Source organism: Eubalaena glacialis, chromosome 19 (assembly GCF_028564815.1).
Source record: "Eubalaena glacialis isolate mEubGla1 chromosome 19, mEubGla1.1.hap2.+ XY, whole genome shotgun sequence".
In the NCBI taxonomy this organism is placed as follows: Eukaryota; Metazoa; Chordata; class Mammalia; order Artiodactyla; family Balaenidae; genus Eubalaena; species Eubalaena glacialis.
Window position 1 is genome coordinate 43,275,299 of NC_083734.1, and position 16,866 is coordinate 43,292,164.

The 16,866-nt window shown below is 43.2% G+C and overlaps 2 protein-coding genes across 2 annotated transcripts; one reads left to right on the forward strand and one right to left on the reverse strand.

Moving 5' to 3' along the window:
• Window positions 1–805: 805 nt before the first annotated feature.
• Window positions 806–9,682, forward strand: KLHL11 (kelch like family member 11). The gene is made up of 3 exons (XM_061175684.1): window positions 806–1,350; window positions 5,586–7,341; window positions 9,257–9,682. Exons 1-2 carry the CDS (start codon window positions 806–808, stop codon window positions 7,165–7,167), a joined length of 2,127 nt encoding a protein of 708 aa, XP_061031667.1. The 3' UTR covers window positions 7,168–7,341; window positions 9,257–9,682.
• A 1,669-nt stretch (window positions 9,683–11,351) lies between these two features.
• Window positions 11,352–16,723, reverse strand: KLHL10 (kelch like family member 10). The gene is made up of 5 exons (XM_061176233.1): window positions 16,530–16,723; window positions 13,886–14,375; window positions 12,398–13,015; window positions 11,943–12,092; window positions 11,352–11,726 (listed from the first exon to the last, which is right to left on the reverse strand). Exons 1-5 carry the CDS (start codon window positions 16,721–16,723, stop codon window positions 11,352–11,354), a joined length of 1,827 nt encoding a protein of 608 aa, XP_061032216.1.
• Window positions 16,724–16,866: the final 143 nt, after the last annotated feature.

Genomic DNA, 16,866 nt, shown 5'->3' on the forward strand with positions numbered 1-16,866 from the left:
CTCAAGCCAAAAGCCTGCCTTCACTTCTCTGGTTGCCAAGTCCTGTCGATTTACCCCTCTGATCTACCCGTATCTGGTCTGATAACTTAGTGCCCTTAGTTCCACTTTTGTCCCCTTACAGTCCATTCTCCACACAGCCACCAGCGACATTTTAAAACAGGCATCTGATTGAGCCACTCCCTTGCTTAAAGCCCCAAAGTGGCTTTTATTTATCTTTTTAACAAGTATGTATGGAACAGTAACTGTGGACCAAGCACTATGTAAAACACCTGACAAGCATCTCATTTAATCCTCATAGCGATCTTCCAATCTAGATAGTATCCCATTTTTAGAAAGATAAATTAGTTCAGAGATAATAAGTAAGTTGCTCACCCGCATCCACTTAACTGGGGCTCAGTCTCGAGTCTTTTTTTCTTTTTCAATTTTTACTCCAAGGCCATTCTAAACCTTTAAATAAAAATCCAATGTTGCCACCCAAGACAACACTGGGTAAGGGTCTAAGGTGGCTTTTGTTTTACAAAGCGATCACGAAGAGCACGCTGCTCTCTAAGGGGATGGAAACAGCCATCCTCCCAAGGGCGTGTGGATGGGCGGCCCCCGGGGAGACAGTCATAACTGGGGAGCAGTACGTTTGCACCTTACCTGAGGGGGACGCGTTAGGTCGGGTGGGGAAGCGCATGCGCAGACCCCGCGGCGGCCGGCTCCGCCCCGCGCCCACTATTTATTCCCAGAATCCCTCTGTGTCGCACCAGAACAGCCGTATCCTTCGGAGACTGCGGGGTGGGGGGGGGGCGGCGGCGTCAAGATGGCGGCGGCGGCGGTGGCGGCGGCAGCAGCCGCGGCTGCGGCTGCATCTCTGCAGGTGCTAGAGATGGAGAGCATGGAGACGGCCGCCGCCGGCTCGGCGGGGCTGGCCGCCGAAGTCAGAGGCAGCGGCACGGTGGACTTCGGGCCTGCGCCTGGCTTGTCTGCAATGGAGGCGAGCGGGGGCGACCCGGGCCCGGAGGCCGAGGATTTCGAGTGCAGCTCTCACTGCTCGGAGCTGTCATGGAGGCAGAACGAGCAGCGGCGCCAGGGCCTCTTCTGCGACATTACCTTGTGCTTCGGCGGTGCGGGAGGCCGCGAGTTCCGGGCCCACCGCTCGGTGCTGGCCGCCGCCACCGAGTACTTCACGCCCCTGCTCTCGGGCCAGTTCTCCGAGTCCCGCTCGGGCCGGGTGGAGATGCGCAAGTGGAGCTCCGAGCCCGGGCCCGAACCCGACACGGTGGAAGCCGTTATCGAATACATGTACACCGGGCGCATCCGCGTCAGCACGGGCAGCGTGCACGAGGTGCTGGAGTTGGCCGACAGGTAGGTGGCGGAGGCGGGATGTGCAGGGCGGGGGTGGGGATGCTCGCCGACCGAGGGCCGCATCCAGGGAGGGCGCAGGAGAAGGCGGGGAGGGCAGTGCTCAGGGTGGGCTCGAGTGATCCCTGACGAAGTGCATTCGTTTGATACTTATTGAGCGCCTGCTGTGTGCTGTGGGGCCGCCCCTGCGCTGGGTGCTGAGGTTGCAGCCTGCCAGTCTGGCGAGGGCGCCCTGTCAGACTCCAGGTGAAGGGACAAAGGCAATGAAGAAGGTCCGCATGTAATAAGTACTGTGTTGACATTTAAAAAGGATGAAAGGATAGTGATTGCGTAGAAGAAAGACCTTTCTGAGGAGGTGACATTTAAACAGACCTTTAAACGGCAACGGAGTACTGGCCATGCAAAGATGGGGAATGACCATTCCTGGCAGATAGCGCAAAGGCCCTCGGGCGGGATCTCATTTGGCTTAGAGAAGAAGTAAAAAAGGAAAACTCAGTGATCTAGTGGGTGAAGGGGAGAAGGGTGTGCGAAATGTGTTGGAAAAAGGAGTTTGGATTTTACTGGGTGAAGGGAAGCTGGCCAAAGAAATTATCTGATTTAAATATTTTTAAAGGTGATTCTGCTGCTGTGGAAGATGGATTGTAGGGGGCCCAGATGGATGTTCCAGAGACTAGGTAGGAGGCAGGTGAATGCAGTTTGGAGATGGGGAGGGGTCTTTGGGGGCAGTATTATGTTACACATTCGTTATTTGAACAAATACCTATTGAGTACCTGTTATGCATCAGTTCAGACACTGGGTTCTAAGCCGCTGGGAATTCAGCAGTTAACAAAACAGACAAAAGTCCCTTTCCACATTGCACTTACATTGGTAGATGGACAATAAATAAAACAGCATGTTAGGTGATTGCTAGAGCTGTTTTGAAAAATAAAGGATGGTGGGGCATATAGAAAGTGCTGGTGTAAAGGAGCTGTTTTAAAAATTGGATGGATAGAGAAATCCTCGTGAAGAAGAAGACATTTTGCAAAGATCCGAAGGAAGTGAGGTTAAGGGTGTTTCAGGTAGGGGACACAGGTGCAAAGACCCTGAGATGGTGCTTGTCTGGGTGTTAGAGAATAGCAAGAGGCCAGTGTGGCTGAATCAAAGGGATGCAGGGTGAGAGGAGTAGGAGAGGCCTGAAGGTGGTAATGGGGATGGATCCGGATTCCACAGGGCCTTGTCAGCCTGTGGAAGGACTTGGGCTCTTACTGTGAATGACGTGGGAAAGTTTGGAGTAGAGGAATGATACAGTCTGATTTGGAGAATGCTGCTGTGTTGAGAAAAAGGATGAGGTGGTGGGGAAGGGGCTGCAAGGGCAGAAGCAGAGAGATTAGTTTAGGAGGTTGTGGCAGTGGTGGTGGAGGTTTGGATTGAGGAGGGAGAAGGAAAAGTGATGAGAAATGCTTTGATTCTAGACATATTTTGAAGGCAGAGGAGATGAATTTGCTGATGGATTTGATGTGGGGGGTTAGGGAAAAGACTGCTAGTTTTTTGACCCACTGGAAAGATGGAGTTTGTTCATTATTTATTTAGATGTGGAAGACTGCAGGAAAGTGTTTGGGAGGAAAATCAGGAGTTTGGTTTTTGGTCCAGGAAATGTCTAGTAGGTAGTTGTATAGATGAGCACTGAGAGCTACAGATTGGAAGGAAATTAGCATATAGGTGGTAATTAAAGCCTCGGGACTGGATGAAATTACTTAGAAAGAGAGTGTAGATAGAAAAGAGAAACAGCGGGACTGAGCCCTGGGGTTCTCCAGAATGGTAAAGAGGAACCAGCAGAGGAGACTGATCCCGTGGAAGCCTAAAGTGTGTCAAGGAGGGAGTAGCCAATCATGTCAGCTCTGTCAACTGTAAGTGATCATTGGATTTGGTGATAATAGAGGTCCTTGATGGCACTGACAAGAGCCATTTAAGTCTGACTGTCAAGAGTATCAGAAAAATGATACACATGGACATGTGTGGAGAGGAGTCCAGGGAGGTCTTCCCCCCCGCCCCCAAGATAGGAGATAGTGGAGCATGTTTGTGTGCTGATGAAAAATGAATCTGTGGAAGAGGAGAAATTGATGTTATAGGACCAAAGTCCTTGAAACCAAGAAGGGGATAGAATCCATATTAAAAGTGGAGAAGTTGGACTGGAAAGGCAGAGTATAGCGTACAGCTGTTAGGCAGACAGATTGGATAGTGGGAGAGAATTCCCCGGCAGTCCAGTGGTTAGGACTCAGTGCTTTCACTGCCGGGGCCCGGGTTCAATCCCTGGTCCAGGAACTAAGATCCCGCAAGCTGCGAGGTGTGGCCAGAAAAAAAAAAGATATTGGGAAAATGAAGTTTTTGCCTGACTGCTTCTGTTTTCTCAAAGCATGAGATTGGGTCATCTATTTGAGGGTGGGGTTGGGTGGGTGGATGTAGGTCTGAGAGAAGAGAGGGAGGTTTGTTGAATGCAGATGGATAGAGAAGGGTCATTGTACTCATTCAAGCTACGTTTGCTTCTGTCATGTGAGCTTGCGTTCTTTCAGATTTACTGCTGCTTTACTGGAGAATTGGGGTGAGGAGAGGAGAGAACACCGAGACAGTTTACTTAAAACTTTAACTTCTCTCCATATGTCAGTTGCTGAGCAGCTGCCTTGTGTTTGGCACTAAGTGCCCTGCAACCATCACATCCAATCTCACCCATCAGCTCTGAGGCAGGATTCCTTTACTACCTCCCCCCATATGCTCTTTCTGTTGATCATACCTACCTTGCAGGCACTTACAACCTGAAGAGATAATAGGAAGTGCCCAGCATGATGCCTGTGACATGGCACATGCCTAGTATACAGTAGCTATTATTTTCATAGAGCAGTGTTTCCAAATACCTGTCCAAGGGGATACCTGTAGGCTTACCTGGAGTGCCTGCCAAACATCAGAAGTAGGGGGTGGGGCAGCCCAGGAGTGAGTGACCCTGGCACCCAGACATGTTTGAGAGCCACTAGAGCTCTTACCACTCAACCTTGTCTTTGTTTTATGTCTGAGATGGTGTGTTCTCTGGAGAGGGTGAAGGGAGCCTGTCTTGAAATTAATCTTCATATCGCAGTCAGTTATTAAGCACAATAATCATAATAGCAAATGATTACTGAAGTGAGAGAGGCCTCGACTGATGAAGTCATTCCTTTTTTTTTCTCTTTTGGCTGTGCCAAGCGGCCTGTGGGATCTTGCTTCCCCAACCAGGGATGGAACCCGCGCCCCCTGCAGTGGAAGCACGGAGTCTTAACCACTGGACCCCAGGGAAGTCCCAATGAAGTCATTCTTACATTGTTTAATGTTCTCAGTTCTGGGGACTTACTCTTTAGCAGTGGTCTCAAATTGGCCACCCTTGGGGCTGAATTCTGCCAGATTAATTTATGTGAGCAAACAACATCTAGTCAGCTACCTGCCAAACTACTTTCTTTACCTTTTTAACGTGTACCATCCTACACGTTTTCTGTTGTTGTTTTATTTCCTGGCTTCTTCAGATGTTTTCGTTTGCCTTTTCTCACCTGCTTTAATGAGAACCCAGCTCAGGACAAAACCCCTGAGCACCACCCCTGCCCCCACCCCTGGGCTACTCAGGGAGAAGGCTCTGGTGAAGAGAAGATTAAAACCTCTGACACAAAGCCTGCACCGCCATTCCCTCTGAGAGCTGACCAAACAGCCTCCCAGGGGTCACAGTTCCTGTACCATGTAGCTGATGCTAAAGAAATTCTCTTCACTGAGACCCAGCCTCATCTAAGAAGAGGCTGGTTGCTGGCAAAGGACTAGGGCAGGATGGCAGAGACAAGTTTGGATTGGGATTTGCCTTTGCCAAGGGCAAATTAAAGTGGAAATAAAGTATGGGACTGTTGTACTTTATTAAAGGATATGTTCTGAAACACCTTACATAATCACAAACTCTGTTTTGTGTGTGTGTGTGTGTATTATACATACTTTGTATAATATATAATACATATAAACTATCTAATGGAAATAATTTAAAATATATCATATAAAGATGATTTTTATATATGCTTTTAAACCTACTTTTCAGGACAATCCTTTTTAAGTTGGGAGGATATGCTTTTTTCAGGTGTTGTGCATGAAGTGAGATGAAGCTTACATTTCAGTTTGTATAATTCAGATGCACTCAAAGTGCAGCCACATAAAATATGCACATTTGAAAATTAATCCTTTCTCATTTTCTTAATTTTAGGTTCCTATTAATTCGTTTAAAAGAATTTTGTGGAGAATTTCTCAAGAAAAAACTTCATCTCTCTAATTGTGTGGCCATTCATAGCTTAGCTCACATGTATACTCTAAGCCAACTTGCTCTGAAAGCTGCGGATATGATACGGAGAAACTTCCACAAAGTAATTCAGGATGAGGAGTTTTATACTTTACCTTTCCACCTCATTCGAGACTGGCTGTCGGACTTGGAGATTACAGTTGATTCTGAAGAGGTTCTATTTGAAACAGTTTTGAAATGGGTTCAGAGAAATGCTGAAGAGAGAGAGAGATACTTTGAAGAACTTTTTAAATTGCTCAGATTGTCCCAGATGAAACCTACTTACCTTACTCGTCATGTCAAACCAGAGAGGCTGGTGGCCAGTAATGAAGTTTGTGTCAAGTTAGTGGCCGATGCAGTGGAGAGGCATGCTCTTAGAGCCGAGAATATACAGTCTGGCACATTCCAGCATCCCACTTCTCATGTCTCATTATTACCTCGCTATGGGCAAAACATGGATGTGATCATGGTTATCGGAGGCGTGTCAGAAGGAGGGGACTATTTAAGTGAATGTGTGGGATATTTTGTCGATGAGGACAGATGGGTAAACCTACCCCATATTCATAATCACCTTGATGGACATGCTGTTGCAGTAACAGAATCCTACGTGTATGTTGCTGGGTCGATGGAACCAGGGTTTGCTAAAACCGTGGAAAGGTATAACCCAAACTTGAATACCTGGGAACACGTTTGTAGTCTGATGACAAGGAAGCATTCTTTTGGACTAACAGAAGTCAAAGGGAAGCTATACAGCATTGGAGGACATGGCAACTTCAGTCCTGGTTTTAAAGATGTGACTGTTTTTAATCCCGAGCTTGATAAATGGCACAACTTGGAATCAGCACCAAAGATTCTTCGAGATGTTAAAGCGCTAGCCATTGAAGACCGGTTTGTGTACATCGCTGCCCGCACTCCTGTGGACCGGGACACTGAAGATGGATTAAAGGCTGTCATCACTTGTTATGATACGGAGACTCGACAGTGGCAAGATGTGGAATCTTTGCCACTTATTGACAATTACTGCTTTTTCCAAATGTCTGTGGTCAATTCAAACTTTTATCAGACAGCCTCATGCTGTCCCAAGAGTTATTCTTTAGAAAATGAAGAGGCAGTAAGAAAAATTGCCAGCCAAGTTTCCGACGAGATCCTTGAAAGCTTACCTCCAGAAGTCCTAAGCATCGAAGGAGCGGCCATTTGCTATTACAAAGATGACGTTTTCATTATTGGAGGCTGGAAAAACAGTGATGATATTGACAAACAGTATCGGAAAGAAGCTTACCGATATTGTGCTGAGAGAAAGAGGTGGATGCTTCTTCCTCCCATGCCACAGCCTCGTTGTAGAGCCACTGCCTGCCATGTGAGAATCCCATACCGGTACTTGCATGGCACTCAGAGATATCCTATGCCTCAAAACTTAATGTGGCAGAAGGACCGGATCAGACAGATGCAAGAAATACATCGACACGCCCTAAACATGCGACGAGTGCCAAGCTCTCAGATAGAATGCTAGGTTCTCTGATATGTGCAGCTCAAAACAGTTATACCTGTTCATGAGGCTGAAGATACCCAGACTGTTACTTGAAAAAGTATGTCAATAACTTATTTTCTACATGAACTGATTATCGCCCCATATAAAGGAAATATAGTCAAAAACTGAAGAATGAGAAGATCAATTCAATACATGGTAATTCTTGTTAGTTTGCAGTCTTTATCCATCTTTGGTTTGTGTGTGTGTTATCTTTAATAAGATCTTATTCAGCTAAGTGGAAAAACCAGGTGTAGTTACTTGACTGTTTGTCTGCCAGCAAGTTATAACTCCTTTGTCTTAGGGTCTTATGTTTTGAACATGCTTTAAGCACCAGTTATATTTGCACATTTACTTTGATAATCTTTTTCATTTTTTTCCCGAATGGTTGGTTTTGACAAGATCAGAATTTATGCATTGAGCCATCATCTACAGGAGGTATGTGCAATAGTGAGATTGAAATTTGAAGGAAAAAGTACAATATTTCAGCAAGATGATTTCAGAATGTTTGCATTGATACTTTTTTGTATTTGTTTATCTACAAATGCTATCTTGTTTATTTCTAGAAGAGATGATTGATGAGAAATTTGTGATTGACTCATGTATTTTTTGAGTATTTTTCATTTCTTTAGCAACTGTGTTATGAACTTCAAGTCATCACTCTGAGACAATGGTAGTTGGCAAGAGTACTGATCTTTAGCTGATTGAATACAGAGGAAGTTATATCTGTGAAATTTGTTTCTCTGAGAAGAAAAGTAGTAGTAGTCTAGAGTAAGAAATCAAAGGCACTGAAAAATTTAAAAACGCTTTTTTCGGGAGTTGCAGGCTTATTTGAAGATAAATTAATGAGTGTAAATAATGCCAATGACAATCGACACAATGCCTTCAATTTTAAATTTTGCTCTGATGCATATTGTATGGAATCCTTACCATTCCTTTCTAAAAGAAACTTTTTTCAAAATGGGAAGGAAGTAACAATTTAGAGAAATGTTGCTAAAGAGAAGCCTTATTATTTCTCAGCCTGGATTATTACAATGTTTTATCCAGTTGCCCTAGACTTTCATTGGAACTTTGCCTGAGCCTAGAATACTACATTTGGGCGCATAATTATGGCTCTTAAAAATTTATCACTATGGTTATCTTTTATTTATTTTTATGCATTCTTCTGATACTCTTATCTGCGCCCAGGCTTTATGCAAATTAGCACTTAGGTTGACTTTTAGCACTCAGTTAACATAAGGGACTCCTGCTCTAATGGTTTGAAGTGTGGGTCCAGTATACTTTTCTTGTTTCTTTCAGAATGTCTCTACCTTCTTAGACATTCTGAAATACCATTCTAGAAGGTGAATTCCAAGTACAGTGATTTTTTTTTTTCCCCTAGTCCATTATAGTTAATCTTATTAGTTGGATCAAACATCAAAAGGAAAAAAAGCACAACCACGAATTTTGGCTCTCAGTGTGCTGTGAGACTATTAATGTTTAGCCCTTGGACTCTATACTAAGAACTTAACTGAAATTTCTGAATTGGTATCCCTGCCTAGGACAAAGTTTTTCAATAATGTGTTGGAAATCTGCTTTAAAACCGTTTAATTTAGGCCGGGGTAGGGATGGGAGACTGCAAGTCTATTTCTATATGAGGATATATTATCCTACCCCACCTCTACTGTTTTCTTAATTTCCATTTATTTGTAGTTATATTAGTAAAAGCTATTTGGATTCTGAGAAGTGCTGAGTAGTTGTGAGAGATCTATGCAAGTAAGACAGAAAAGTTCATTGAATGAAGTTCTCATTTCTCTCTGATAGACTGTGCTAGCAAACTGCCTTTTCTTGGTGCTGTTGAAATAATTTAGTAGCTCACTAAGGTGCCAGTTTCTCTCCAGAAGGGTGTAAGGTTTTTGATTGCCTTCTTTTTTTTTTTTTTTTGTCTCAGAGTTGTCTTCTGAGACAGTCATTACCAAGTTATTTGTAGGGTTATCGTTTTTTCACATGATGTGGCGGAAGTCATAACTCATAAGATTTAGGTATAATCTGGTTTTGAAAACGTGATTGAAACTGTTGTTTTTTAACTCGGCAGGCAGCCTAGGCCATGGCTGGAAAGAGAGGGTAAGTCCTTCCTTGCATGATGATGTGTGCAGGGTTCCTGACTACTGAATTCCTAATTTTCATATTTAAATTCACATGTGTGATTTCACATCAGTAACTTGTGTTTCTGAAATATCCTAACTAACTTGTTAATAAGGAAAGAAACCAGATTTGCTTAAATCTGTTCAAGGCTGACATTCTGAAATTCTAAACTGGAAATAACTTCCCGCAGTATTTGGAAAGGTTCTGATTATGATGACCAGCCTAAAATGGCTCTTTGGGAGAGAAATTTCCTTTTTGATGAAAACTTAAAGATTGTGTTTGATAATTTAAGCAGTTAAAAATACAGCTTTAAAAAGACAGCTTAATATGTATTCAAGCAAACCTTTTTTGCTTTTGTTTTTGTTTTTGTTTTGTAGAAGGAAAAGAGAGGAATTGATTATACCAAAAAGTAATAACTATACATAACTTTGAGTGAGGCTGCTTATATCTTAGAATGGATATCCTTTAACTATACCTACCCCACCACGGTTAAAAAAAAAAAAAAAAAAATCAGTGTATATATTGAGAATGTCAGTCATGAGCTTAGTGTTTAAGTAATACATCTCACTTGCAGTTGTTTGCATGATTAGTCTTGTGTATCTTGATATCCAACTTTGCTTTTGCTGTGCCAATTCAAAACTACTTTGCTAAAAAAAAAAAAAAACCCTCAAAATTCATTGACATCAGTTTTGTCTTGATTCCTTGATTTTGTATTGTATTTCTGGGACCAAAAAAATTTTGAAATCTTTTTTTATGTAGGACAGAAGTTTGAAGCTGGAAAGATAGTGTTTATGGCAGATTTCTGTTCTTTCGTATATTAAACTCTTCAGGCTGCTGGTAAGGCAGTTTCTAGGGCACACTTTTTTTCCTCTTTATGTTTCTTGCTAGTGTAGACGTGGTATGTTTAAACACTTCCTTCTCTGCTTCATAATTCTAATATGAACACTATACTATTGGTAGACACATAAGCTGAATTGTATATTTTAGTTACTTGGCCTAATCAAGCATAACCAAAGGGAGGTTTTTTTGTACTTGCCTCAAACTAAGCTTGAATAAGAAGGGTGTATCGGCCACATTTCATGTCTTTTCCAAATATGTAGAATTGTGAAGCAAGTTCTCTGCCTACACTAGAAACATAGGGTGTTTATAGGTTGTCATTTAAGTGTAGAATATTTGGAGAAACAATTCAGTCTCTCCTTTTCTAAACTGTTAAACATTCTGTCACAGTTCACTCCAGTTTGTTACTTTCTTGAGAATAGTCCATTTTTGTTTTTGTTATAATGCTTACATTATAATATGTTTTGGTCATTGGAAACAAAACAGCTCATAGTCGTGATGTAATACAATAACAATAACATAATAGTCATTTTGCTTCAAGGAATTTAATTAGATAGCCAAATAACCACTCTTTGTTGATTACCTTTGTAGGGCTTTTGTCTTACTCTCCATGACCATTACTGGAAATGTCTGACAGTGAAGCACATACAATAGAGCACTTGTTAACTTAATCCTCCTGCATAATGCACTCGTGAAAAGTAGTGCTTGCTACATGGGTGAAGACCTTATGATCCATGTGCTGGGGCTCTTTGAGTTATTTGTAAAATAAATATTTAGTTCCAGTTGATACAGTGAGTTTTCTGGGCTAACAGTATCAAGCCCCTATCTACTGCAAGTATAATCTTGACTGCCCCCCTTTAAGTCAGAGGAGATGTAGAATTTAGGACACTTTGAGACATTACATTGTAAAATAGCTTGTTTTATGTTCCTAAAGCTATCTTGTTCTGTGTTATAGCTACTAATCATCTCAATGTAAGTTTTAAATAAATGTATTTCTTTAGAGCTGATTTGCACTGTGATTTTTCCTTTTTAATTCTGTACCATTGAATATAATTGCTTTCTTCCTCCCCGCTTATTCCCTTCAGTCATCCAACCCTTGGCTCCCTTAAGTTGAACACTTTCCAATACTCTTACAAGTTTAAACACTGCATTTATTTAAAAGAAAGAATTCTTATTGCTGAGACTTTTTATTAGCTAAATGAAGAGGCTCATACAGGTAGGGTACTTGTCGAGGCGGAATACTTTACTTCATCACGCAGTGCTACTCCTGTGAAGTTGTCTCGTCTAGCTGCGTATTCCCCAACATTGGCCAGCCCTGGTACTACACAGCAGCTCAGAGCACTGCGGTATATACTCATGTCATGAGCATCATACCACTCTTCAGTCTTTTCATCATAGCACTCAACATTAAAGGTGGTGGTAAAGCCATTAAAGCCACCCACCACAAACAAGAGGTCGTCTACCACCTCGATACCAAAATTGCTACGAGGATTAAACATAGTGGGGATCGTGCGCCAAGTATTAGCCACTGGGCTGTAGGCTTCTGCACTTCTAAGTCGATTAGCTCCGTCAAAGCCGCCTACCTGTGGACAGCAGAGGAAACACAGCTGGCTGTTAACCATCGCTTCTGTTTGCTGAGGATGCCCTCTTTGGGGAGGGGGGGAACCAGTGATTTCATACCTCCCTCTTCCACTGTCTTCCATGGAAAAAAGCTTTCAAATTCTTCCCAGTGGTAGTGTAAACCTATTTGCTAATAGAAAATCTAGGGCTATAATTTTTGTTGTACAAAAGAAACTCACCGCATATATGTGTTCTCCATAAGCAATTACGCCTATTCCACTCCTCCTGCTTCTCATGGGTGCTATGACTGTCCACTGATTACTCTCAGCGTCGTACACTTCTGCTGTAAACAGGCATTCATTTCCGTTAAACCCACCACATATGTAGACCTGTGTGAAGAGAGTTCCAAGATGATTAAAATTGGGGAGTAGAAAGAAAGGGTGTGTATGTGGTGGTGGCTGGGGGCAGGGGACACTTCTGATGCCAGTCTTCAGTCTGAGTTTCTTTTTTCCACATGTGCATGCATTGCTTTTTAATAAGTAAAATCAGAAAAGATAGTTACAAAGGGCCACTTAGTCATTTGATGAAGGAGTTAGTATTGCAAAGTGAATACTGCCACTTCTGTTTTCCATCCACTATTTCCAGGCTTGTTTGCTTTCACATCTCCTAACCCCACCTTCCCCCAGGGTCTTACCTTTCCATGGAGTGTTGTGGCACTCGCATCACTCCTCTGTTCATGCATGGGGGCAATGAGTGTCCATTGGTTGGTCTCTGGCTCATAACGTTCAGCAGTGTTGAGACGCACATAGCCATCAAATCCTCCCATGGCGTAAATAAAATTACTGAGGACTGTCACGCTGACGTAGCAACGCCTGGAGTGCATCGGGGCCACCTGGTGCCACGTTTTCTTGACTGGGTTAAAACGCTTAACACTATTGAAATAGTCTACACTATCGAACCCCCCAATGATATAAACATAGCCTTTCAAATAAGCTGTCCCGTGGTAGGCACGAGGACTCTCTTCCTCACAAGTGACATTCAGCCATCTGTCTGCCCGAGCATCATATGCCTCAATGGCATTGGTGGGGCTCCCACCACTCCAGCCACCAATTGCAAATAGGATGGCATAGGGCAGGCGGGGCCTGGTGAGTGGGTTGGTGAAGTCAGAATTAGAAGGTCCGTTCATGTTTAGGTCATACATGGCCCTCAGTGCATTAATGATGACTGGCTTGCATTCCTCACTGTCTTTGACGTAGTCATTCATCTTAACATTGTTCATGAAGTATTCAGCATGCATTAGAGCCAGGCGAACCTAAGAAGGAAATACAGACAGTCATTCAGATGAGGTATGGTGTCTGGAAAACCCATGTCCTTAAGCCTGCCGTTTTACAGTCTCCTCTGAATGCAGTAGGGTCATGTTTTGTTTTGTTTTTGTAATTTACAGCTCACAGTTTAAATATTTGTTTTTTGGAGGTGGTATACATTTGGATGCTGAGAATGAGCGAGATAGAAGCCACCTCAAATGGTCACAGAGCTAGTCCATTCCTTGGCCCCTGGACAGGACTATTAGACCAGAAAGAGCTGTGGTCATTGTTCAGTAATTGGATATCTGTGCCTCTATATGTAAAATAACATGAATTAGCACCAAATGGCTACAATTGAGTGCAATACTCATGATCTGGTTTCTTGTCCAACTCCTATTTTGGTTGGGGAAACTCACAGAAGGGAAGGGGTGAGAGGAAGACCCTTTAGAATTCTTTTGAAGGCCTGCCCTCTCCTTCCCCCACTACCAGGGAGAATCTTGGTCAAAGAGAATATAACTGGAGCAGAAGGAACTAGCAATGCCAAGGGCAGAGAAAATTGCAAAATTCCAGAGAATAGCAGGGGATGCCTTCTATAGATGTACATATATAAGTATATGTAAGTATGACCACAGCCTTGGAATCTGTCAGACATCTGAGTATGGCTCTTGGGACAATCCCTCTGGGATAAAGGAATCAAAAGTGAGCAATTAAGGGAATTCTCTGGCAGTCCAGTGGTTAGGACTCCGAGCTTCCACTGCAGGGGCATGGGTTCGATCCCTGGTTGTGGAACTAAAATCCCACAAGCCATGTGGCGCGGGCAAAAAAAAAAAAAAAAAAAAAAAGCAATTAAGCATCCCACAAAAGAATAACTAAACGACCTTGGGAAGCAAAACTGAAATATGCTGCTTCCTATTTTGGGGGTCATGAGAAATCCATTTTAAAATGGCCTCAAATACAGCATCTTCTTGCTTGACGTTGAGCTCATCTTTCTCAATGATATCCTTAAGTTCAGTGACTGAGAGCTCTAAAAACTCTGCTGAGACTTTCACCATCTCCTCAAAGTTGTGCAGTATGAACATGTAGGCCTTCCGCCTCAGCTCGGGGCAGTAGTAGTAGTCTGTGAACTTGCAGATGCCGATACAATTAACCAAACACAGCTCCGACTTGAGGAACTCACAGCAACCCCTGACAATACCCATGATGTTAAATTGGTCTGCAGCAGCCAGCAGCTTCTCCACGTTGTCTGGTGTGATGGGGATGGTCCGGGTGTACGCATATTCGATAATTAGCTTCATCATGTCGGGGGAAATGCCAGGGATGTTGTATACCTTCTTTTCAGTGTTGTTCCAGCCACTTGTAAACAAAGCTCTGGAAGAAAGAAAGAAACTAGCAGTCACTGAAATATTTCTCTCTAGTTTGCCGTGTTCCCTCCCCCCGCCACCTTCTCTTGTTGTGGAAAATTTGGACATTTTCCAAATAGTGTGCACAATAAGTAAATTGGAAATAAATTGGCGTGAGGAAGCGGGGGGAGGAGGGTAGGTTTTATAGAGTGGTCAAGAGAACCTTTCCAGGAACTTTGACTTTGGTCACTTTTATTCCTATCTTCATGATAAGTAGGCTTTTTCCCATTTTGTGGATGGAGAAACTGGGATCTACAGCTGGGAGTAAGACCCAGGTCTTTTTCTGTCTCAGCCCATTGCCCACCAAATTCTACCTTAGTTAAGGAAATTAAACTTGAGCAAATACACTTTTAAAACAAGTATTATTCAATCAACACATATCCAGAATCTGATCGCTTCTCACCTCTCTCATTGCTACCTTCTTGGTGTGAGCCACCACCAGCTCTTGCCTAGATTATTGGGAGTAAACCTCCCAACTGATCTCTCTGCTTCTGCTTTTGACACCTCCAGAGTTTATAGTCTTACCCCAGACACCAGCATGATTCTTATGAGTTTATGCTCCACTTCCACTCAGAACCTTCCACTGACTTCCCTTGTTACTCAGAGTAAAATACAAAGTCCTTACCAGGGACTACAAAAGACCTCTGGGATCTGGACCATGAATACCTCTCTAACCATATTTCCTCTCGCCTTCCTCCTCACCTTGCTCCAGCCCTGCTGGCCTTGCTTTCCTTGAATACACCAGAGATGCTTCCATCTTTGCACTTTGCTTTGTACTCTGCCTGGAAGGCTCCCCCAAGATCTCCGTTATTTCCCAAGACCGCAGCCCCTTGAAGTCTTTGCTTAAATGTCACTTTGTCAGCAAAGTGATAATCCTATTTAAAATTACCACTGACCACTCTCTATCTTCCTTTTTTTCCCTAGCACTTATGATCTAATATGTATTTTATTTATTAAATGCCTGTTCTCCCTACTGGAAGGTAAAGTTTACGAGAACAGGAATGTTTATACATTGTTTTATTTCCAGTACCTGTCACAAAATAGGCACTCAATAAATAATTATTGAATGAGTAAAATGACTACTATTCCACAACAACTTATTGGGTCCCTACTATGTAGCTAGGTACTTCTCTAGGTGTTGCAGAGGACAGAGGTCCCTGCCCTAATATATTTTTCCTTCCTTTTTCTAGGAAGTTTAAGGGAATGTGGGCTCAGAGATCAAATTCTCTAGAGAAGAGTTCTGAAAACCTACAGCCTCTCGGCCAAATTCAGCCCAACTCTTGTTTTTGTACTGCACATGAGCTAAGAATATTTTTTGCATTTTTAAATGGGGAAAAAATATTTTGTGACACCTGGAAATTAAATTCAAATTTCGGTATTCATAAATAATTTTATTGGAACACAGCCATGCCCTTTCATTTAGTATTGTCTATGGCTGCTTTCCTACTAAAGGCAGAGTGGAGTAGTTGTGACAGAGACTGTATGACCTGCAAAGCTTAAAACAGTCACTATTTGCTCTTTTTGTATACCCTGCTCTAGGTCTAGATGAATGACAATTTTTAGCAACGGGTGGCACGCACTTATCATATCTTCATTGGAACTGAGTACTCAAATATTTTCAGCTCATGAACAAACTAGGTCTTTTACTTCCTGGGTTACAATAGTTTTGGCTCAAACTCCCTTTTTCTTCTGAAAAATATTTCCTTGGTTCTTTCCCCTCATCCCCCTTCCCACCCTCTCAGTCCTTGTTAATTTGTCACCCTGTTTGAGATAGTCTCAGATAGGGGCTTAAGGGGTGGCTGAAGTGGCATTGTCATCTAGGTTTAAGCAGAAAATCCACTACAGGTGTCCAACCTTCCCAAAGTTTGGTTTGGGTGAAAATCAAAGAAAAAAAGCATCTGGCCCACCAATAGTTGGTTGAAATCTAGTTGAAAACGAGACAGAAGAGGCTCTGGCCCTAACTGTGCCTCTTCAGAAGACAAAGGAGCCAGTCTACAGGAGCCCAGGGCTTTGACAGTGTCCCTAAACTTAAGATAATGGGGCGGGAAATATGAAATGAACCAAAATGTCTCAGAATGAGCCCCGTTCCCCCTTTTGGCTTAGTCCAGCAACCCTGTTATACCTAAAGTAGGAACTGCAGCTACAGAGGATGTTCTTGTGGGCATTGAACTCAAAGCCATTGACCTTAATGACCACGTCGCAGAGCTTGCCCTCTAGTCTAAGCTCGTTGAAGATCTCACAGGTCATCGCACTCATCTTCCTCTCCATGTGAGGCTGGTGGAAACATGTGGAGGCCACCGCGCTCTCCATCTCCATGGCACCCTGGGACAAGCGGAGAGAGGCTGCTCTCCTAGGGTGTCGGGGAGGATTGTGGGGGCCCTTCAGCCAGCTGTCACTCCTTCTCCCTACTACATCTCTCATATAGGGCCAAGCAGGCAGCCCAAGTTCCAGAATCCTGG